Source organism: Solea senegalensis, unplaced genomic scaffold (assembly GCF_019176455.1).
Source record: "Solea senegalensis isolate Sse05_10M unplaced genomic scaffold, IFAPA_SoseM_1 scf7180000016018, whole genome shotgun sequence".
In the NCBI taxonomy this organism is placed as follows: domain Eukaryota; kingdom Metazoa; phylum Chordata; class Actinopteri; order Pleuronectiformes; family Soleidae; genus Solea; species Solea senegalensis.
The window spans coordinates 1-23,907 of NW_025321552.1; the positions used below are offsets into that span (position 1 = coordinate 1).

Sequence of the window (23,907 nt, forward strand, 5' to 3'; positions counted from 1 at the left end):
TGACCATGAAAACAAGTTAATATATGTAAGTAGACCTCCATAACTCACATATATGTCACCATGAAAACAAGTTAATATATTTAAGTAGACCTCCATAACTAACATATATGTGACCATGAAAACAAGTTAATATATGTTAGTAGACCTCCATAACTCACATATATGTGACCATGAAAACAAGTTAATATATGTAAGTAGACCTCCATAACTAACATATATGTGACCAAGAAAACAAGTTAATATATGTAAGTAGACCTCCATAACCATATATGTGACCATAAAACAAAGTTAATATATGTAAGTAGACCTCCATAACATATATGTGACCATGAAAACAAGTTAATATATGTAAGTAGACCTCCATAACTAACATATATGTGCGACCATGAAAACAAGTTAATATATGTAAGTAGACCTCCATAACTAACATATATGTGACCATGAAAACAAGTTAATATATGTAAGTAGACCTCCATAACTAACATATATGTGACCATGAAAACAAGTTAATATATGTAAGTAGACCTCCATAACTCACATATATGTGCGATACAAGCATTCGATGTCACCTTTAACTCATTATTGTTAGGCGGTGATTCTTGTTGGCCACAAGGGGGCAGCACCTCCCCAGTGAGATGTTCGTGTTAAAGGAACAGTCAGCAGTATGCTCATCAATTCTTCAGAATAATCAATGATGTGACAGTGAAACACCATCATTATTTGAAATAAACATCCAGTTTTATTGTTGACAGTAAATATCTGATATTGACTTGAAAAACAAATCCATTACTGTGTGAATTCTGCAACAGCGCGAGACATTGAAGTGACAGGAGATACAATAAACAAGCAAACAAGTCAATAACATAGTTAATCAAAAGTGGCTGAGAGGATCCTAACTACAAGCTCGATCTGGTTTGTCCATTAGTTATGTCTAGATAGTGTTAAGCAGATAGTGTTAAGCGAGCTGCTGCACTGCTCTGTCCACAGCAGGACGCTAAAGCTAGCTGAGCATTTTCATTTCATTTCATCAGAGCTTTAAATATAAAGCTGCCTGAGCATCCCATAATACTCAAGGTTGCACAAATACATGAATGTTGTCATCCAAACAAATCCACCCGGGTGCAGTATGTGTCAGGTAAACAGTTACTAGGTTAGCGACCAGTAGAGTCACATGAGCTACATCAGCTCTCAGTGGTTAACCATCACTAGTAAAAGTTGCTGTTTAGTCATTCCTATGTGATACACATGCCAAACGTGCAGAGACAGAGTGTCGAAGGAACAGCAGAGGGCGCCAGAGCAGGTGTGAGGTTTGAACACGACACTGAGCGAGACAAGCGTCCATTCACAGCTCAAATCAACAAAACTGAATAATTATCAACCAGTGTTTGCTGATGAGCCATTAGATTATTGGATTATTAGATTATTGGATTATTGATCACGGTGATTTGTTAGCTCTTTATACAAAGCTTCATGTCCAGGTCTGCGTAGCTTAAAGACTTATGTTTACATGTGAAGCCCATATACACACACACACACACACACACACGCATACACACACACACACGGATGTCTGTGCCTGCAGAAACAGGAAGGAAGCACATCATTCCACACTAAACAAATGCAACTTTCAGTGTGAGCTAACGTGCTAAAACAGGAACGTTTCACCATGACTTCAGTGGACACTTTTCTGATGAGACCTGTGTTTGTGTGTCTGTGTGTTTGTGTGTCTGTGTTTCTGTATGTGTAAAATGAGGCAGAAGTTACTCTGAAACAGCACAAAAAAGGAAAAAATGCAGTGTATGGTCAAGATGGAGAAAGCTACTAAAGCTAGCTAGTAACTGTCAAAGTGCACCCAGGTCGAAAACATGGCAAAAACCTCACTGACATGAACACATGAACACATGAACACATGGATGTGTTTCCATTGGAAAATAAAAAGTGATCTGTTCCACGCACATGTGACGACATAAAAATGTGAACAGAAATGATTATTATTACCATTATTACCACTATTATATTGTAATATTGTAAAGGCAAGTGTTGCTGTGTAAGATTGTTTTAACTGCACAGTAGAAGAACACATATAATAATAATTATCATTATTATTATATCATACTTTTTACACAATAATAAACATGTGTATTTTCTTTTAGAAGAATTGCTTCTAAAATGAAAGAACATGAAAACACATATTTATTTTACAAAAAAATAATATAACGTTACTTTATTTAAAATCCTGCTGCGATACTTTGAGACTAAAAGTTATTAGAATATATTCATTTTGGTGTTGACTGTTTTCTCACAGTGTAGTCCTATTTTTGCAGATAGCATTAAACTAGCATTAGCCTCATGCTAATCACATTCATCTGATGAAATACTATAAATTAACTGGTTGATAAGCTTATGATTTAAGGACCACATTTTTATTTCATTGTTCTTGAATCATGAACATTACACAAGCTAACAAGCTACTTAAACTAGAGTGAGCTAATACCTTTGTGTAGCATCAGCTTAGCTTCACAAATAGTTATTTATATTCTTTATAGTTATTATAGGACAAATGACTCATTTAATGATGTTTCACCACATGAATGGAATGGATAATAATAATAAGCATGAGGCTAACATTAGCATTAGACCATTTTTGGTGCTAGTACTATGACTAGGGTTGCCAACTGTCCCGTATTAGCCGGGACGTCCCGTATATTGGGCCTAATGTATTTGTCCCGTTTATCGACTTCTACGCTGATCTAAACATTGAATGACGCAACAACGGCAGCAGTGATGATCGCGACACTTGGGAATCATCCATCATCCACAGTGTGATGATGACAGGTGCCGTCCCACCTCACGCCGGGAGATGAGGCGGGGCTATGAGTCCCGCATCAGTCGCACATGATCAGTAAACTGTAAGTAACCGCACAAATTCATCCAAATTAAACTACAATGGATAACCCTGCAAAAAAGAAGAGACTGTGCAGCTACAACGAATGATGGGAAGTTAAAAAGACGTGGGGTAAGACCGTCTGTGGTGATTCAACAAATTTTCAGTTGGCCACACACACACAGATGGTGCACGTTCTCAGTCACCTCTGCAGAACTGCCATCATTATGACAAATGCCTTAAAACAACACACTGTGTGACCGAGATGAGGGTGTCCATACTGGGCACGTAAATAAACAATCAAAGGACATGAATGGCCGCTGTTGACGCCAACCGTGTCTCACTTTTATTCCACTTCCTTTTTTTTTACATGTAAAACAACCCTCTTCCCGGCAACAACAACCGCACCACTTCCGGTCTACCCTTCACAATAAAACTACACATCAGGTATGAGAAACCTGACAAACTCTACTAAGAGCTGCCATAATAAAAAAATATGTTACACACTGTATATTCACACAAAACCATACTCGTCACCTTTGTCCCTTATTTCATAGTGACAAAGTTGGCAACCCTAACTATGACATTTTACCAGTTCACCAGTTCATTGTGCTGACACATTGAAGTTCTCAAATCATAAACCTCTCACATGATATCTGTCATGTGATCAGCTGTTTTAGCTGCACACCAAAGTCACATGACTGCATGTTCACTTCTCTGCTTTCAAAGCAGTGAGAGGGTGAGAAAACAAACATAAAACAGTCAAAGCTGAGCTAAATTTAATCACGTGAAGCTGACCTGACCTGACCTGACCTCTCTACTGAGTCAACAGCAGTGACTGATGGGGCAAAAAAAAGTCCGAACATAGGATGATTATGTACCTCATGTCTACAATTACAGATAAAAAGCAGGAAAAGAAATGGTTAATTACCGTTGGTAACATTAGTATTGAGACAGGTCTCAGATTAGAGACAGGTCTCACATTAGAGAGTGGTCTCAGATTAGAGACAGGTCTCACATTAGAGAGTGGTCTCAGATTAGAGACAGGTCTCACATTAGAGAGTGGTCTCCAGATTAGGAGACAGAGTCTCACATTAGGAGTGGTCTCAGATTAGAACCGGTCTCACATTAGAGAGTAGTCTCAGATTAGACACAGGTCTCTGATTAGAGAGTGGTCTCAGATTAGAGACAGGTCTCAGATTAGAGTGGTCTCAGATTAGAACAGGTCTCACATTGAGAGTGGTCTCAGATTGAGAAGTGGTCTTCCAGATTAGAGACAGGTCTCAGATTAGAACAGGTCTCACATTAGAAAGTGGTCTCGGATTAGAGACAGGTCTCAGATTAGAGACAGGTCTCACATCAGAAAGTGGTCTTGGATTAGAGACAGGTCTCAAATTAGACACAGGTCTCAGATTAGAGACTGGTCTCAGATTAGAGAGTGGTCTCGGATTAGAGACAGGTCACATATTAGAGAGTGGTCTCAGATTAGAGACAGGTACCTGACTTTAGTTGTTTGCTAGCATGTTAGCGACATATCAGCTGCTCTGAAACAGCGCCTTCATGCATGAAATAACTACATAGTATTTAAATCATGCAAAACCACTTGAACCACTTGTGAGGTGGAGCTGCTTGTGTCGTGTGGTGCACACACTGAAGCCGATGTAACATGTGGACATAGTTGTTGTTTTTGTGTGTCTTTATTTTGTGTCGTGTGGTGCACACACTGAAGCCGATGACTTTGTTACAGTGACTTCATACGAGCAGATAAGCAGCAGGTGAATGTCAGCCCAACTTCCTGCTTCTTACTCTGAGCACGAATCGAAATTCATCATTTTCCAGTTAAGCTTAATGTGTGTGTGTGTGTGTGTGTGTGTGTTAGCTGCTATCTTCCTGTTACATTAGCTTACTTAGTGGCTCAGGAAGTCAATGCTAGCTTTTACGGTGCGTCCGGTGGACACATCCACGGCCATGGCTCGGATCTCCGTGTCACCAAACTGCATGAGCGTCTGGATCTCACGGCGCGGCGCCGTGCTCTCCGTTCCGCTCACGTCCAGACGAAGTGTCCCACACTTCCTGACTCCAGACTCACTGATGAAGCCCACGCTCTCCTTCTCCGAGCAGTAGACGTGGATGACGATGACCTGCTGCGAGGGCTTGGCTGGGGTGTAGCTCCGCTTCACCATCTCACCCAGTGACACCGACTGGTCAGCGGCGATGAAGGTGTCGAAAACGTCGGTGCACCACCGAGTGCCGTCCTTCACCAGCAGCTTCTCCGGCGGGTGTTTGCCCTCCACGAAGCGATTGAGGACGCCCACGCCGTACGTGAGTGGCGAGCGGCGGACTTTGATGACGCTGGGGTCCAGGCCGAACAGCACGGCACCTTTCAGGATGGTGAGGCCGACGTCGTGGGGAATGATGATGCGGCTGCGGCCCTGGAGCATGTTCTGCACGGCTTGCTGAAGCAAAGGTGACTCAGCAAAACCTCCCACTAAGAAGAGGAACTTGATGTCGCTGACCTCTGGCTTATCAAAGAGCTCAGCTGCAGGAGAAACACACAATCTCAATGAGTATGATGTTGTGTTTCTTCACAGATTAAAGTCATTAAAAACAATCCATGCTCACGTGATGTGACTCTGTGTTATCACTAATGTCAGATCTGTGAGCATCATGTAAACACTCAACAACACAGTTACCTGACATGGACATGATGGACATGATGGACATGATGGACATGGAAAGGTAGACGTATCTCAATGAGTATAAAGTGTTATAGTAGCATCATGTACATTGTTTTTCATTTTCTAATTTGTGTTGTTGGAGTTGTATGTGCGTGTGTGTGTTTGTGTGTGTGTGCGTGTTTGTGTGTGTGTGTGTTTGTGTGCGTGTGTTTGTGTTTGTGTGTGTGTGTTTGTGTGTGTGTGTGTGTGTGTGTGTGTGGAGGAGCAGTTTACTCAGATGTTGGATGATGTGATCTATCGTAGGCTTGAAGAGGGAATTCATGGCATCTGGACTCATCCTCAGCATTCCCTGAGACGACCATTTGACAAAATCCACACTGGACACAAGAGGTGACAACATGTTAGATCTTTAAAGTAACAGCACAACAACAGATTAGAGAGCGGTCTCAGATTAGAACCAGGTCTCAGATTAGAGACAGGTCTCGGATTAGAAACAGGTCTCAGATTAGAGAGTGGTACCTGACTTTAGTTGTTTGCTAGCATGAGTTGCACAAAGATGCTCTGTATGAACGTGTGAATGTATCTCATTCATGGCTCACACACACAGCGCTCTTCTGTAGGATTACTGCTGTTCTCTCACAGGGTTAGGATTAGGATTACTGCTGTTCTCTCACAGGATTAGGGTTAGGATTACTGCTGTTCTCTCACAGGGTTCGGATTAGGATTACTGCTGTTCTCTCACAGCAACAGCCCGAGTGGATCTAGGCTCACACTGTCTCTTTACATGGTTTCAATAATTTGAGATTATTAAACAGAGCTCCAGCAGCATAACATTTATTCTGCTTCCAAAGTGAAAATGTGTTGAAATGTCTGCGTTTTCTTCTCGACATCAGATCCCGTGTAAACACTGATATTCAGTCTCTCGTGGACTCATCACTTCTCTGGTTTTGTGATGCACTCACTTGCTCTTGCGCAGGGCGTGCTCCACACTGTGGCCTCGAAACTTCTTATAGTAGTCGATGAAGGAGAACGGCAGGTTTATATTGAGGGGGTTGGTGCGTTCGGGGGCTGCCGCTCTCTTCCGCGACTCAAACGCAATCATCAGGTCCACCCAGGCGGCCGGCCGCTTGATCTTAAATGTGTCGATGAAATCCTGACCAAAGATCTTACACAGCAGCTTCTCAAACTCATAGTCGATCCCGATGGAGCCGTAGGGGCCGCCTGGGAGAAGGAGGAAGATTAGAGACTTGACAGAGTGAGAACATCTGCAGACAGCAAAGCAAAAAGTGCTGCGGTGTTTACCCGAGGCCTTGTAGAGCTCCTTTAAATGTCCCTCTGGAAGACGGATCTGATGAACAGTCAGGTCCACAGTTCCTCCACCACAGTCCACTACGACGTAACGATCACCTGCACAGAGAATACACACAAACACGGTGAGTGACTGTTGTGCTCTGCTGCTTTTACACTCTCCAGAGTGACTCTCCGTGATTCACCTACATGAGTCACATACATAAGAACATAGGACCATGTTTACATTGATCATGGAGCCAATAGCTAAACAATCAATAGATTTTAAATCAAAATTGCAATTTGAAAGAATGCAACAGCAATTCTTCTATTTTCTATGCAAATTAAAAAAGGATCCTTTAGATAAGACTTAGTTCTCAACTGAACCTTAGATCATAATTAAAGTATCTGTCAACTACAACCACACTATCTTCATTCATTCATATACAATCATGAAATTAACTTAAATATCAACATCACTCACAAAAACAACTATTTCAGCCTCTTATTCCACTTAATGACGATGTTTTATCACAAACACAACACAGACAATCAAAGTCAACAAAGTGACTTCAAGTTGGACTTTTTCTTCTTGGGCTCATGAAGCTACAAACAAAGTCTTCTTTGTACATTTCACTGTGTGCTAAAGGGAAACTTCAGGTCGTATGAAGTGATGACACAGGTCTGCACCATGGATGTATTATGAGAACTGGATAGAGCTCCGCCCCCTCTGCCTTGAAGACAATTTTGTCATGGTGGCCACTTGAACTGTGAACTGCAACAAAAACCACTCACGGGCCCAGAAAGCAATTTTCCCATTGACTACAATAGTAAAAGAATAGTCGAGAGCGCAGACGGCTCGTTCACATAGCCGAAAGGCATCAAGGGGGGGGTAACACTACTGCGCATGCTCATGCTCTACACAACCCCGAAATAAACACGCAAGTCCGAAACGTTTTTGGCATATGTGCTGGGTGAGCAACTCCATAGGGATGAACGGAACCAGAGGGGCGGACCCCTATCCAGTTCTAATAATACAGCCATGCTTTGCACACTATTCATAAAACATGGCTACCACCAGAGACCCAAGAAGAACTAGGGTTTAGCCTCTTAACCCAAGGCCAGTTTAAGTCTTTCTTACTCTTACTAAGATGTTGCTGCTTTACTTTACAGAGAGAGACAGACAGACAGACAGAGAGAGGGAGACCGCTTCTTCTTTTGTGTTGCTCTGTAAACCACTCACTCACTCTCCAGCATCAAAGTTCTGTGATATTTTGTGATTCCCGTGTTTTTGAAATCCACACATTTACCAAAGTCGCTCCTGTGTCACATAACTCCATGTGACACTCCAATCCATGTCTCTGTGGACTATTTCATATTATATGTGATTAGAGACTTCAGTTTTTCTTGGTGTCCAATCATCACACAAACCTGAACTATCCCTTTAAATGAAGTGATGAGGATACAAACTCACTGACTCGGAATCTGTTCTTCAAAGATTTCAGAACAGATCAAAGCATGTGAATGTGAAAACACCTGAAATGTCCTGGACAAAGGATTCGACTGCTACATTTCTACGTACATTTCTACAATGTGGCAGCAGGAGCAGAAGAAGAAGAAGAAGAAGAAGAAGAAGAAGAAGAAGAAGAAGATTAAAGACTCTACCTTCTTCCAGCTCCGACCAAAGCTCTCCTACGACATTTTCCACCAAAAACGTGCGGCTCTGCCGGTTGCGCCGCACATGCTCCTTAGCTGCTTGTTAACAGAGGAAAGAATGTTGTGGTGAGTGAGGAGATGAAGCTCTGCTGTGTGTGAGTGAACACTGGTGTGACAGGCAAGCAGCAGGCTCAAGCATGTGTTCAGATTATTGCAATAATAGAATAAATAATAAAATTAATAATAGAAGGAAATGCTTTAAATTTAATGAAGACTTTAACGTGAAAAACGTGAAATGAGATCATCATACGTCATGAGCTTCCTCTTCAAACTAAATCACCAAGCCTGTATGATAGTGAGCTAGACAGCATTTTCACATGAATTATGAATGATTTTACGCTTTCATTCATGATCACTGTCAACTTAATGTGGGAGCTTCTTTATCATCTCCAGTGTCACAGTGAAAGCATGTTTGGCTGCTATAACACAGGTTTTTCCTCTCTCTGTGTGCGCTTGTGTACACAATAAATCTCTCTCTGTGATCTCTATCTCTCTGTGATCTCTATCTGCGATCTCTCTCAGTTCATTGAGAGTTTTGCATGTAGTCGGCCTGCAGGGGGCGACCAGGCCACGATCACGTGCAGCCACCTCTGGAGTATGGAGACACTGGCAGGTGTTTTCACATTAACCAGGAACATCAAACAATCTTTAATGTATTTCAGACAAAAAGCTGCTTCTCACACCTTTCACTCCTATAATATATATAATTATAATTATAATACTACTAATAATAACTAGTACCACAAGCGGTTCTGAACGGGTTTGAGCTCGAGGGCTCGCGAGTCTCTGTGTGTCCACGTTGACACGCACGCCTGTGAGCTCATCTCCCATTTATTCACTGCTTGCGGTACTAGTTATTATTATGATTATTATTATTATTATTAATATTATCATTATTATAATAATATATTAGTATTATTTTCAGTCCTAGCGGCGTCCCTGCACACAGTTCAAGGGCACTTTCTGTTTAAAATGGCCAAATTCCTGTTGGGTGAAAGGCATGTCCGTAAACGTGTTCAGAGAAGGTCCCTTGAATCGCATATCAAGTTTCGTGCAGATCGGACAATGTAAGACTTTACTTCCTGTTTTGGGAGTTCTACTTCCTAAGGATGTTCAGGACGGGTCTGAGGTCTCACATATCAAGTTTCAAGTGGATACAACAAACCCTGTTAGAGCAGCATCAAAAACTGTAAGTGTAATTCTGTCTGCCGGTACCGGGGGGTGCTGTTTTGGAAATTAAATATTTTCATATAGACGTCTTCGGGGCCGGACTCATCAATCCTAGCAAGTTTGGTTCAGATCGGACCAGTATTTGGGAAATTGTGACAGTTTGTTTTTTGTCGCAAAAGTTCGACTTTGCATTGTTGCCATGGCAACACCGTTAAACGATGTGCCATCATATTCAGCACACACCATCTACCATGTGTTTTCAGTGTTTTCACCAATTTTGGGTTTGATACGATAATCTCTGTAAAAGTTATTCCCAAAATCTTAATTTTTTTGTATTGTCTGGCACCACCAGGAGGCGCTGTTTGCAAAATGTACTGTTTTTGCATAGAGGTCTTCAGCCATGGCCCATCATCAGTCATAGCAAGTTCGGTTCAGGTCGGGCCTTCTATCGCGAAGTTATAAGAGTTTCATTGTCTGCGGCCAGAGGGCCAGAGGGTCAGAGGGTCAGTGGGTCAGAGGGTCAGAGAGTCAAGGGGTCAGGGTCAGTGGGTCAGTGGGTCAGGGTCAGAAGTGGGTCAGAGGTCAGTGGGCCAGAGGGTCAGTGGGTCAGTGGGTCAGAGGGTGGGAAGAGAGGTCAGGGCCAGAGGGTCAGTGGGTCAGTGGGTCAGAGGGTCAGAGGGTCCAGAGGGCCAGAGAGTCAGAGGGTCAGAGGGTCAGAGGGTGGGTCAGAGGGTCAGAGCCAGAGGGCCAGGGGAGAGTCAGAGGGTCAGAGAGCCAGAGGGGTCAGGTCAGAGAGTCAGAGGTCAGAGGGTCAGAGGGTCCAGAGGGTCAGAGGGCCAGAGGTCAGAGGTTCAGAGTCAGGGTCAGTGGGCCAGAGGGTCAGTGGGTCAGTGGGTCAGAGAGTCAGGGGGTCAGGTCAGAGCCAGAGGGGTCAGGCGATCAGAGAGTCAGAGAGTCAGTCCAGAGGGTCAGAGGGCCAGAGAGTCAGGGGGAGAGTCAGGGGTTAGAGAGTCAGAGGGTCAGAGGGTCAGTGGGTGGGGGGTCAGAGGGCCAGAGGGTCAGTGGGCCAGAGGGTCAGGGTCAGTGGGTCAGAGGGTCAGAGGAGTCAGTGGGTCAGTGGGTCAGAGGTCAGAGAGTCAGAGGGCCAGAGGGTCCAGTGGGCCAGAGGGTCAGTGGGTCAGTGGGTCAGAGGGTCAAGGTCAGTGGGTCAGAGGGTCAGAGGTCAGAGGGTCAGAGGGTCAGAGGGTCAGAGGGTCAGAGGTCAGGGTCAGAGGGTCAGGGAGGGTCAGTGGGTGGGTCCAGAGGGTCAGTGGGTCAGGGTCAGAGGGTCCAGATGGGTCCAGTGGGTCAGAGGGTCAGGGTCAGAGGGTCAGAGGGCCAGATGGTCAGGGTCAGTGGGTGGGTCAGAGGGTCAGTCAGAGGGCAGAGTCAGGGTCAGTGGTCAGAGGGCCAGAGGGTCAGAGGGTCAGAGGGTCAGAGGGTTTTAATCAATATATCACATTTACGTCATAATATTTAGTGTTAAGTGTTGAAATATGATGATTATCAATGTAACAGCTTTTAAAGACAGGAAAAGTCATCACAGAAACTATATCTGTGATATCCGAGATCTTGAGGTCATTTTTCCACAAATCTAAATGTTTATTGCACTCAGGAACAAAAGATTAGAAACATTCAAGTAAAGAGTCTGAACATGGCCCTGCAGAACGGCTAACTGCTATTATTATTGTCGTGGCTTTGTTTCCACGTGGTCAGACTGCCGTGCACTGATTGGTCAGAGTGTCGTCACAGTAACAGAGACAACAAAACTGAACTGTAGCTCAAAGTTAAAAAGACAGTCACAATTCTGAAAACGTGGGCTCATCACCAACATTGAGCAAAGGAAACAGAAAAGTCTGGTGGATTTAACCACAGCGCTGCTGAAAGCCTGCGATCATGAGCTGAATGCAAACCTCGGCTCGGGTGGTCGTGTGATTCTCGTCACCTGGGTTTTCTTCACCTTCCACTTGGTATTTATTTCTCCTTCACTCACACTTTCTCCTGTTTCCTGTGCTGCCTCTAAACTCCACTGAAACATGTGATGTAAAGGCTTCATATGTTGAGAGGAAAACACGAGTGTTTATTATTGTGATGCAGCTCATGAAATAAAATGCAGAAGAATTGTTGTCATTTAGAAATGAGATCACGTGTAGTAGTGAATCAAGATCATGATCTTTTTAACCATTTATCGTGCAGCGCTGATTAACGCTGATCATGCATTTTGTGTTTGACCTAAAGAAACTCGAGAGGAAGCATCGGCATCAAACACATGCATCATTAGAGGTCAACAAAGCGTCATGTCAGGACTTACCTTGGCTCATTGCACTCCCTGCGTTTTCAGTGGGACTAAAGCCGTTCTGGGTGTTCTGGGTGCCAAGGTCCACCATCTGGTGGAGGCGGAGCTTGCGGCAGTAGATCGACGCTGCCTCGGGTTCTAAGGCGATGATCAGCTGCTCTGGGTTTTCACGGGACACCAGACCAGACTACAGAAGAAGGAGAAATCCTCCGTTATCACTGTCTTCACTCATTTTCTCTCTCTAAATATACAATGGTGCTCCTCCATTTTGCAAGGTGTGGCTATTCTTTGTGTTCTTCTGAACTTATTCCATAAAAATAACACTCCTGCACCTTCTCAGGCCTCTGTTTACAGTTTCACAAATACATCTTTGACTTTCTATTATAACTATTATAACTACTCTACTACTAATATAACTACTCTATTACTACTATTATAACTACTCTATTACTACTAATATGACTACTATTATAAATACTCTACTACTACTAATATAAATACTATTATAACTACTCTACTAATAATATAACTACTATTATAACTACTCTGCTACTACTAATACAACTACTATTATAACTACTCTGCTACTACTAATATAACTACTATTATAATTAATCTGCTACTACTAATATAACTACTATTATAACTACTCTGCTACTAATATAACTACTCTATTACTACTATTGTAACTACTCTATTACTACTAATATGACTACTATTATAAATACTCTACTACTACTAATATATAATACTATTATACTACTAATATAACTACTATTATAACTACTCTGCTACTACTAATATAACTACTATTATAACTACTCTGCTACTCTACTACTCTAATATAACTACTATTATAACTAATCTGCTACTACTAATATAACTACTATTATAAATACTCTACTACTACTAACTACTCTACTACTAATATAATACTAACTACTCTGCTACTACTAATATAACTACTATTATAACTACTCTGCTACTACTAATATAACTACTCTACTACTAATATAACTACTATTATAACTACTCTGCTACTACTAATATAACTACTATTATAACTACTGCTACTACTAATATAAACTACTATTATAGCTACTATTACTCTGCTACTACTAATATACTATATAACTATATATAACTACTACTAATATAACTACTATTATAACTATCTGCTATCTGTACTACTACTACTAATATAATACTCTAACTACTATTATAACTACTCTACTACTAATATAACTACTACTAATATAACTACTATTATAACTAATCTGCTACTACTAATATAACTACTCTATTACTACTATTATAACTACTCTATTACTACTAGTATGACTACTAATATAACTACTATTATAACTACTCTATTACTACTAATATGACTACTACTAATATAACTACTATTATAACTAATCTGCTACTACTAATATAAGTACTATTATAACTAATCTGCTACTACTAATATAACTACTATTATAAATACTCTACTACTACTAATATAAATACTATTATAACTACTCTACTACTAATATAACTACTACTAATATAACTACTATTATAACTAATCTGCTACTACTCTACTCTATACTACTATTATAACTACTCTATTACTACTAGTATGACTACTCTATTACTACTATATACTACTATACTACTATTATAGCTGCTCTGCTACTACTAATATAACTACTATTGTAAGTACTCTGCTACTACCTACTATTATAACTACTCTGCTACTACTAATATAACTACTATTATAACTACTCTGCTACTACTAATATAACTACTATTATAACTACTCTGCTACTACTAATATAGCTCTGTACTATAACTACTATTATACTACTACTATAATACTAGCTACTAATATAACTACTATTATAACTACTCTGCTACTACTAATATAACTACTATTGTAAGTACTCTGCTACTACTAATATAACTACTATTATAACTACTCTGCTACTACTAATATAACTACTATTGTAAGTACTCTGCTACTACTACTACTATATATAACTACTAATACTACTAATATAACTACTATTATATACTCTGCTACTAACTACTAATATAACTACTATTATAACTACTCTGCACTACTAATATAACTACTAATACTATACGCTCTTACTACTAATATAACTACTATTTAACTACTGCTACTACTACTACTAATATAACTACTATTATAACTACTCTAATATGACTACTACTAATATAACTACTATATAACTACTGTAATATTATACTCTGCTACTACTAATATAACTACTATTATAACTACTCTGCTACTACTAATATAACTACTATTGTAAGTACTCTGCTACTACTAATATAACTACTATTATAACTACTCTGCATAGATGGAAATATGAGTGCTACTCCAGCATCAACAGTCTATGCTGCAGAGAAACCTACACAAATGAGTTAGTTTATTATCAGTAAGCTCCTAAAACGTCTTTCTTTCATTCCAACTTTGCTGTATAGGAGTTGTTAAAACCACGCATGAAGAAAACATGACGAGTTTAAAGTCAACGTGTCGAGAACAGAGTTGGAATATCATGGTGGGATTTAAATGGACGTGTGGACTTTAACCTCTTAGAATAGCACTGCACAGATTACGGCACACGGCACAGGGCCGGGCTTGGATTATTTGTCTAAATGATGTTTGTTTTTGGTATAACAATAACATCAAAGCTAGAGAAGATGTGGTGCTTGGCTGCATCATCACAAGAGATGTGGGTTGTGTCATGGCCTCTGGAGAACAAATGGATGACGTGATCAGAGGAGGAGGAGGAGGAGGAGGAGTGGTCCAATCATCCACACTGCTTGATGCTGACTCACTGCAGACACCCAGCTCCCCCTCTGCACCTCTGCTCACTTTCTCTCCACCTCAATGTGTTTCAATCACCTCCTCTCTGCTTTTAGGCCACACCCAGCAGCCCCACTGCATACAACAGCTAAGACTCCACCCTCTGCTTCCTCCTCTAGTTTACACACCAGTGATGTGACCAGGGTAAAATAACTACATCACTACAGCAGACACCAGATCTGCACTCTGTATCACTGCACTGATAATTAAGCAGAACTTCTCTCTGTCCAAGTGTCAGCTGAGAGAATTGATGTTCATTTCATAACTGTAATCAATAGTGTTTGAAAGAAAGGGTTACTGAATCCTTTACTTTCTCATGTAAGTGTAGACTGGAATGACAATAAAACCACAATGAACTACACATTCAAACTAATTCATTATTATAGTGTATGTTAGCCTAGTGTAGCATAAAACTATTATAGTGTATGTTAGCCTAGTGTAGCATACAACTATTATAGTGTATGTAGCATAAAACTATTATAATGTATGTTAGCCTATAGCATAAAACTATAGTGTATGTTAGCCTAGTGTAGCATAAAACTATTATAGTGTATGTTAGCCTAGTGTAGCATAAAACTATTATAGTGCAGCCTAGTGTAGCATAAAACTATTATAGTGTATGTTAGCCTAATGTAGCGTGAAACTATTATAGTGCATGTTAGCCTAGTGTAGTATAGTGTAGAATAAAACTATTATAGTGTATGTTAGCCCAGTGTAGCATAAAACTATTATAGTGTATGTTAGCCTAGTGTAGCATACAACTATTATAGTGTATGTCACTTTATAAACCACTCACTCTCCCACACCAAAGTCCATAGATAAAATCAATGAATCAGCTGCTCGTCTACTGCTGCCTCATTTGGTAAGTTTGTGTCAAATGGCTTAATCTGAACATCAAAGTCATAAAATAAGACATTTAAACGTACACAGATTTACTGATGGAGGCAGCAGAGGATCAACTATCACTGTGTGCCATTTTTTAAAATCACTCATTTTATCTATGGACTTTGGTGTGAAAGAGTGAGCAGCATAATTTACTAATACAGACATCACTGACATATTGATTTGTGTTTAGAGTAGCCCCACACACACACGTTTTCACTGAAGATGAAGGTGAGAGTGATGTTTCTGAGGAAAACTCCCTCGAGTACACGTTTAGTCGTCAAAAATTGCAAAGTGGATCTGAGGGCGTGGCAACCTCCAAAATACAATTTGTTCTATTTTGATATTATGAAGTTTCATGAAGTCGTATAAGGTTGTGTGATTAAAGCACTAAAATGTTAAAAAGACGGTATTTCTACTGTATACTGTAGATGATATAACCTATACAGTATTGTATTACAGTGTTATTTTCTATCCACATGTGTATAAACATGTCAAATCCTTACAGTACTCACTACAGTATTGACAATACTGTAAATCTCACTGTGAAAATGAAAAGAAAAGATGGAATAAAAGGTTGCCGTGCTGGACACACACACACACACACACACACACACAATGTGCAGCTGTGTCTGTCTGTCTGTCTGTCCTCTCTCTGCAGACAGCCACACCCAGTGAGCAGCAGCTGTAATGATGGTGAGTGCCTCACACACAAACACAGGTCAGACTTTCATGTGTGTCATCACACCCATCCCAACGTACACTACCACAGGTGTTTTCTGTTGTCATCCATGAGGACGTCCCCCGTCTGTGTCAATGATGTCATTCTTTATATTTGGAGATGTAAAATCTTAAAATGTTTGCACTTTCCATCGTGAAGCCACAGTCGAGATCTGACTGTCGTCTGTCTGTCTGTCTGACTGACCTTGTAAGCAGCTTCCCTCATGAACTGCTTGGCAGGCATTTTCCAGATGGCAGGAACTGTGATCACCCATCTGACATCGTTGTTATCAAAGTCACCGCCCGTCTGATCACTCAGCTCCTGAGGGATGAGCAAACGAGGACAGAAAATACCAGTGATAAATCTGTGTCCTTACTGTACATACATGTGTCTGGGAATAGACTGTTATTCTACAGAAATGAAAAGTGGAATAAAACAAAGAAGGTTTTATTAGAAGGTGTTTGTTACCTTGAGTGCTTGCTCCTTAAAGAAGGCCAGTGCATACGCAAAGATATCCAGAGCTTTCACTCGCTTCCCATTGGCTGCGTGAAGATCTGTGTCGATGGACAGGTTCTGGAAACCGAGAGGATAAATACATTATACCATTACTGTATACTTCTACTATTGTTCAACACAAGCCACGCCCACTAAAATGCTGAAGTGCAGAAAACCAGATCAGGGTTATTTTCCTGATACTCGTGCTGTAACACATAACATCCTGAATGGACACCAGATTCTTTATGGTGATCACATGACAAAGAAGTGACGATATTTCTCTGACACTCAACGAGAAACCAGAACAGAAGGAAATCTGTATGGAGGCTAATGTCACATGTGCTCCAAACATTAGCAGCCGGTTGAATTGTAATTGTAAAGATTCCCACTCCTAGTATCCATGGTAGCCCCACCCACTTCATACTCTTTCCAGGGTACCACCATGGGCTTTAAGTGGGCAAATGATGCTGGTCTGGTCTGATTTTTAGAAACATGGACGTGTTTGGACCCCACATGGGAAGCACATGGGGTCCAAACACAGGCGGCGGCGGCAGCAGCAGCAGCAGAGACATCGTGGTTGTGTGTGTCCTTACTGCAGTGGTGTGGAGCTTCATTTTGAATTTTTCCAGGTAGAGCCAGTGTTTGGACTCGCTCGGGTCAAGGTCGTGGTAGAAGTCACGAGCTGCATAACCAAAACTGTGGAACTTCCTGTCTGGAGTCAGCAGGATGGTGGTTGGGGTCTTCTGATTGGACACACCAGGGTCTCCACCCTCCCAGCGCCTAAAGGAAGGCAAATCAGTCATCAATACATAATTAAAGGACATATATATATATATATATATATATATATATATATATATATACATATGTATACATATGTATATATATATGTGTATGTATATTAATAAACATTAATCTTTCCAGCGGTGAATTATTATACATGTATGTTTATATATATATATATATATATATATATATATATATATATACACACATACATATATTTGTGTGTGTATATACATACATACATATATGTGTATATATATACCATATCATATATACCATAACTAATAATTCACTGCTGGAAAGATTAATGTTTATTAAAAGTCAGTCATCTGTGAAGTAGAAATGTGAAATAATATTTGAAGCAAGTTCCTTCTTGGCCGAGAAAGGCTCATGTAGATGAACGACAACAACTCCCAGAATGCACTGCACTCAAAGACCTGTAAATTACACAGGATGCTTCTCTATGGTGCTAAATTGTACCAGGAGGTGCAGTATAAAGTTCCCATCATTTACCGTCACAGATTCAGAGCGCTGCAAACAAGCTGATAGCTATCACCTGAAGGCTAAGCTAAGCTAGGCTAGGCTATCAGCTCGTCTGGAGAAGACTCAGAGGGTTCACGGTCTCCGTCACTGAGAGTTCAGACTGACGCTAATATTTCTGCTGATAGTTTACGATGTGATGAAGTTGTCGACAGTAAAGCGACAGTTATACATACAGTAATATACAAGTAAACAGAATAATGTCAGTGTTACTCAAATGTTTTCATGTTTGTTCACAACGTTTCACACCACAGTCATTTTCATCTCATGTTATTCACAGACAGACCTGCTGCCGGTTCCGCCCACCCTCACTGAGAGGCAGGTCTTCACCCTCCCCACATCAGTTTGAAAACTACATTCTGTCATCGCTGTCCTCTGTTTACTCTGCAGAGCAAGAGCCTGTTAGCGTAACTGATAGCAAAGATGGCGGACACTGTTTACACGGTCAGGGCAGCTGTGCAGAGGAAACATGGCGACAGAACGCTGGACAAACACAGGTCACAGCGCTGTGACCTGCAAATCTCACAAATGAATCTGTTTGTGTTGTGGACGTAACATTATTATTATAATAGTATTCCTTTCTATTTATATAAGTGGGGATTTAGTTTCGACTTTTTACAGTATATGAGATCATCTGTGTGTTACATGTACAGACTACAAGTAACATCACACTTCACAAGCTGGTTTTATGAACACCTCTAGAAATCATTGTAAGATTTCTGATTCAAAATCAATCCTGTTGGTTGTCCTGATCTGATGATGATGATGATGATGTGTGTGTGTGTGCAGTGTGGTGATGACTCACCTCATGGTGTGAATGCACTCTGGCTCTTTCGTGAAGGCGTAGGCGTAGCCGCTGGACGTGGTTCCAAAGTCAATGGCCACGACCACCACAAAGGACTGCTGTGTCTGCACCTGCTCGGTGTCATTCTGATGGACAGACAGACAGACAGACAACACTAGTGTTACTCTACAATTCATGCTCATTCATATATGATTCAATAATAATGATAACAAAGGTTCAATGTGTAAACACACTTTCAGTGTTTTCATCCAGTAAATCGAGAAAGAGAGAGAGAGAGAGAGAGAGAGAGCAGTTGTTTAGTTTGAGAGGTATTTTTAAAACCACTTTCTGTCATTTTTCAGCTTCTTAAATGTGAATATTTTCTACTTTCTGTCATTTTCAGTTTCTTATATGTGAAAATTCCTACTTTCTGTCATTTTCAGCTTCTTAAATGTGAATATTTTCTACTTTCTGTCATTTTTCAGCTTCTTAAATGTGAATATTTTCTACTTTCTGAGTTTCTGTCACTTTTGTCATTTTCACTTCTTAAATGTGAATATTTTCTACTTTCTGTCATTTTTCAGCTTCTTAAATGTGAATATTTTCTACTTTCTGTCATTTTTAAGTTCTTAATGTGAATATTTTCTACTTTGTTCATTTTTAGCGTCTTAAACGTGAATATTTTCTACTTTCTGTCATTTTCAGCTTCTTAAATGTGAATATTTTTTTCAGCTATTCTGTCATTTTCAGCTTCTTACATGTGAATATTTTTCGCTTTCTATCATTTCAGCTTTTTAAATGTGAATATTTTTCTACTTTCTACTTATCATTTTCAACTAGCCAAATGTGAATATTTTCAACTTTCTGTCATTTTCTTCTTACATGTGAATAATATTTTCACTTTCTGTCATTTTCAGCTTCTTAAATGTGAATATTTTCAACCTTCTGTCATTCAGCCTTCTTACATGTGAATATTTTCAACTTTCTGTCATTTTTCAGCTTTTAAATGTGGATACTTTCTACTTTCTATAATTTTTCAGCTTCTTAAATGTGAATATTTTCTACTTTCTATCATTTTTCAGCTTCTTATATGTATATATTTTCTACTTTTTGTCATTTTTCAGCTTCTTATATGTATATATTTTCTACTTTTTGTCATTTTTCAGCTTCTTAAATGTGAATATTTTCTACTTTCTATAATTTTCAGCTTCTTAAATGTGAATATTTACTACTTTCTGTCATTTTCAGCTACTTAATTGAGAATTTTTCTACTTTCTGTCATTTTTCAGCTTCTTAAATGTGAATATTTTCTACTTTATGTCATTTTTCAGCTTCTTAAATGTGAATATTTTCTACTTTCTGTCATTTTTCAGCTTCTTAAATGTGAATACTTTCTACTTTTGTCTCAGCTTCTTAAATGTGTCTATTTTTCAGCTTCTTAAATGTGAATATTTTCTACTTTCTGTCATTTTTCAACTTAAATGTGAATATTTTCTACATTTTTCCAGTTTCTTAAATGTGAATATTTTTCAACTTTTATTTTCAGCTTCTTAAATGTGAATATTTTCAACTTTCTGTCATTTTCAGCTTCTTAAATGTGAATATTTTCTACTTTCTGTCATTTTTCAGCCTCTTAAATGTGAATATTTTCTACTCTCTGTCATTTTTCAGTTTCTTAAATGTGAATACATCTACTCTCTGTCATTTTTCAGCTTCTTATATGTGAAAATTCCTACTTTCTGTCATTTTCAGCTTCTTAAATGTGAATATTTTCTACTTTCTGTCATTTTTCAGCTTCTTAAATGTGAATATTTTCTGGTTTCTCTGGTTAGTTGCAGCCCAAGATTCCCCTGTCATTTTCTTCATTATATCATTATTTTCTTGGCTGCTCTGTGGAGTTCTTGTGAGACAATCAGAAGCTAAAATAAGGTCAGGGAAACAACACAGCACAAGCACACGTGTGTGTGTGTGTGCGTGTGTGTGTGTGTGTGTGTGTTACCTGAGTGTGTGAAGGAGACAGTGGAGTGATCCCAGGGTCACCCATGCTCTTCGCTGGAGAAGGATTTGCCATGGCATCTGCACAGAAACAATGCTTTACAATGTGGACAAAAATGTGGAGAAAATGTGGAGAAAAATCTCAGTTCCATCATAGATGAAGCCAAACCTTGTGTTAGTACGTTAATCTGCATAAACAAGGATACACATTTACCTTTAATGTGTGCTATAGCTGTACAGATATGAGCTCAGGTCCATTAATGTTGAACACAAAAATAAAACAGAACATTAGTATAAACATGGATGTTTATACTAACAATGGACTCAATTCATTTTACAGGTGCTGGATGAATGGAGACAATCATCAGCAGATGAATTGATGATGAAAAGAAAGGTTGCTCGTTGAGAAACTGCTGTTTCGAGCTGGTTGATGACTACAGCGTTCCTTCAGCTGAACTTTGGTGGCCTCCTGTCAGAGCTGCAGACTGACAGCTTGATTGGACGAGCAGCAAACGTCTGTTGCACCTGTCTTTAAACACAATCACTCTTCAGTTGAATTGGAGATTATCTCTCCATTTGCTCCCATCATTTTCATTAGTCTGGCTTAATAGCGTTCACAGAAAGCATTCTTTGAATCCGCACAATAACAACACTCCCTCGACGTACTGTAAGTGTCTGGTAGAATTGTCTCGCGGCGGGACGTCGTAGTATCCGTCCTATTTTCCCACCTCACTCATCCTTTATTCTCGTCCACCCCTACGGAGTGGATGAGTGGTCTGAAGACCCATAATACTCTCTTCCAGGCAATTATGGTGCAGAATTACAGACCACCTGTGGCTAGGCTCCAGCCCCGGCTCTGCCTGGCCTCACAAGCCCAATCCCAAAATCACCTTTCCAACCTGAACTTTTTTATTCCCCACGACGGCCATAAAAATGTCATCATGACGAGTAAAGTGATTTCTGTCACTGTGCTCATGATTGTAAACAGCAGCTGTACTGATCATCACGTGGCCGTGCATTAATAAAGCTTATTATTATTATTATTATTATTACATTATAGATATATGACACACTTCACTGTGAATGAACAGCTGTGATACGAGCGTGTGGCACTTCCACACACACAACAAAACATACGAGCGTGAGTGATATGAATAATATCCTCATATAGTTATAGATATTTATCTCGTGTACACTGTAAATATAATGTACCGTTTATTTATTTGGCCTTTTAATGTTAAATGGAGTATATTTACATGTTAGAAACAATGACACTGACGATAAATGTGGTCAAATTCTGCTGTAACACAAATAATATCCTCATATTTCTGTATGATGCTGATTATTCATGATTCATAAAGTTTAATAATTGTATTGTTATTACACTGTACTATGGTGATGATATGATCATGTTTATTAGTGATTATCACACGAGTCATTGATGATTCTTCTTCATTGACGTAAGAAAGAAAACAACACATATCAGACACAAGAACACGTTGAGCCTTGAAATTATCGAGCACTTCATAAAACTACAGTGAAATGATTCCACTCGGCTACAGAAGAACTGATGAAACCGATTCATCCTGCAGAGGTCAACAACATCCTGGAATATCAGGAAGTTTTGTGTTTGAAATCTTTCATTCAGATTCATTTTAGTGGACCAACAACTGCCGTCTCCTCCACAACACAACCACACTGAACACAGAGGAAAGATTTCTGGAAATGAAATGTGTTCAATAATTCAGTCAAGGTAAAAACATGCAGCGTGTGAACACAACAGTGAAGTCAGCACTGACACAAATAAAGACATCACTGTTTCAGGAAATGTCTCCGTCTTCACAGAACTCACTGAAGCTCCTCACAACACTGTGGTACATATGCCAGCACTTACTGTAGATAATGAAATAATGTCTGAATATTTAACGACTTTAAAAGTGACGAGCAACAAACTTTCTGAAACATTTCATAAAAAACTCATGTTCCTCATGTAACTGCCCTGCAACAGTCAAAGGTACAAATCATGATCACATGTAGTTCCTCTCTGGGTTCTAGTAGAAGTCGTGTAGGGCTCATTTTGTCATTGATGATTTGATCAAACTCTCTTTCCCTGTGAGCTGCATCATCATCATCATCATCATCATCATCATCATCTTCACACCTTCAACTGTGGCAGTGGACTTTTCTCCTTTCCTCTCTCTGTGTCTGTTCTCGTCTCAAACTCTAAAAACATTTCCTGACATGATGTTCTCGTTTCGGATGTTTTTCATCGCGACAGTCGTTTATGTTTCAGCTGCAGACACACGTCCGCAGCCTCTTCTTCCTCACACAGAACATCTGATCACAACCTGGTCTGTCTCCTTCCTGTTAAACAGCTGTGAGATGATGAGGAGGAGGACAGTCTCATACACACAATCACACACTACATGAACATTTGTGTAGAGAGCGCTGAACTCACCAGGATAATCTCTAACTACAATCCCTGGATTAATCCTGACAAAGGCTCAGAAGACCAGGGAGGAGGAGGACAGCTACAGGAGGAAGATCGGGGAGGAGAAGGACAACTGAACACAGAAGTCAAATCAAAGCCATGCTGTTGAAAAGGATGTGAGCTCTCTTCTCTGTAGGAGCACTGACTTCCTGTTGGCCTCACAGTTCATGAGTTACTCAGAGGTCTGAGCCAGAACAGCTTCTTTGACTGTTTGAAACACAGGTTATCTACAGTTTAAATCTTCACAGAATGAATCCATGTT

At 39.9% G+C, this 23,907-nt stretch overlaps 1 protein-coding gene across 4 annotated transcripts in view; it reads right to left on the minus strand.

Annotated features, from left to right (window-relative positions):
• Positions 1 to 4,513: 4,513 nt before the first annotated feature.
• Positions 4,514 to 23,907, minus strand: part of hspa12a (heat shock protein 12A) — a 33,728-nt gene continuing 14,334 nt past the window's right edge. Inside the window, exons 2-12 of one of the 4 annotated variants that reach the window (XM_044017904.1) lie at positions 21,159 to 21,235; positions 19,181 to 19,305; positions 17,643 to 17,829; positions 17,023 to 17,127; positions 16,759 to 16,875; positions 12,086 to 12,257; positions 8,515 to 8,601; positions 6,865 to 6,969; positions 6,525 to 6,783; positions 5,836 to 5,939; positions 4,514 to 5,423 (exon numbers count right to left, since the gene is read on the minus strand). In XM_044017904.1, coding sequence (XP_043873839.1) covers positions 4,792 to 5,423; positions 5,836 to 5,939; positions 6,525 to 6,783; positions 6,865 to 6,969; positions 8,515 to 8,601; positions 12,086 to 12,257; positions 16,759 to 16,875; positions 17,023 to 17,127; positions 17,643 to 17,829; positions 19,181 to 19,305; positions 21,159 to 21,235 — 1,970 coding nt within the window. In that variant the 3' untranslated portion in view covers positions 4,514 to 4,791. Of the gene's footprint in view, positions 5,424 to 5,835; positions 5,940 to 6,524; positions 6,970 to 8,514; positions 8,605 to 12,085; positions 12,258 to 16,758; positions 16,876 to 17,022; positions 17,128 to 17,642; positions 17,830 to 19,180; positions 19,306 to 21,158; positions 21,236 to 23,907 lie in introns of all 4 variants that reach the window. The other 3 variants (XM_044017903.1, XM_044017905.1, XM_044017902.1) reach the window with 3 other exon arrangements.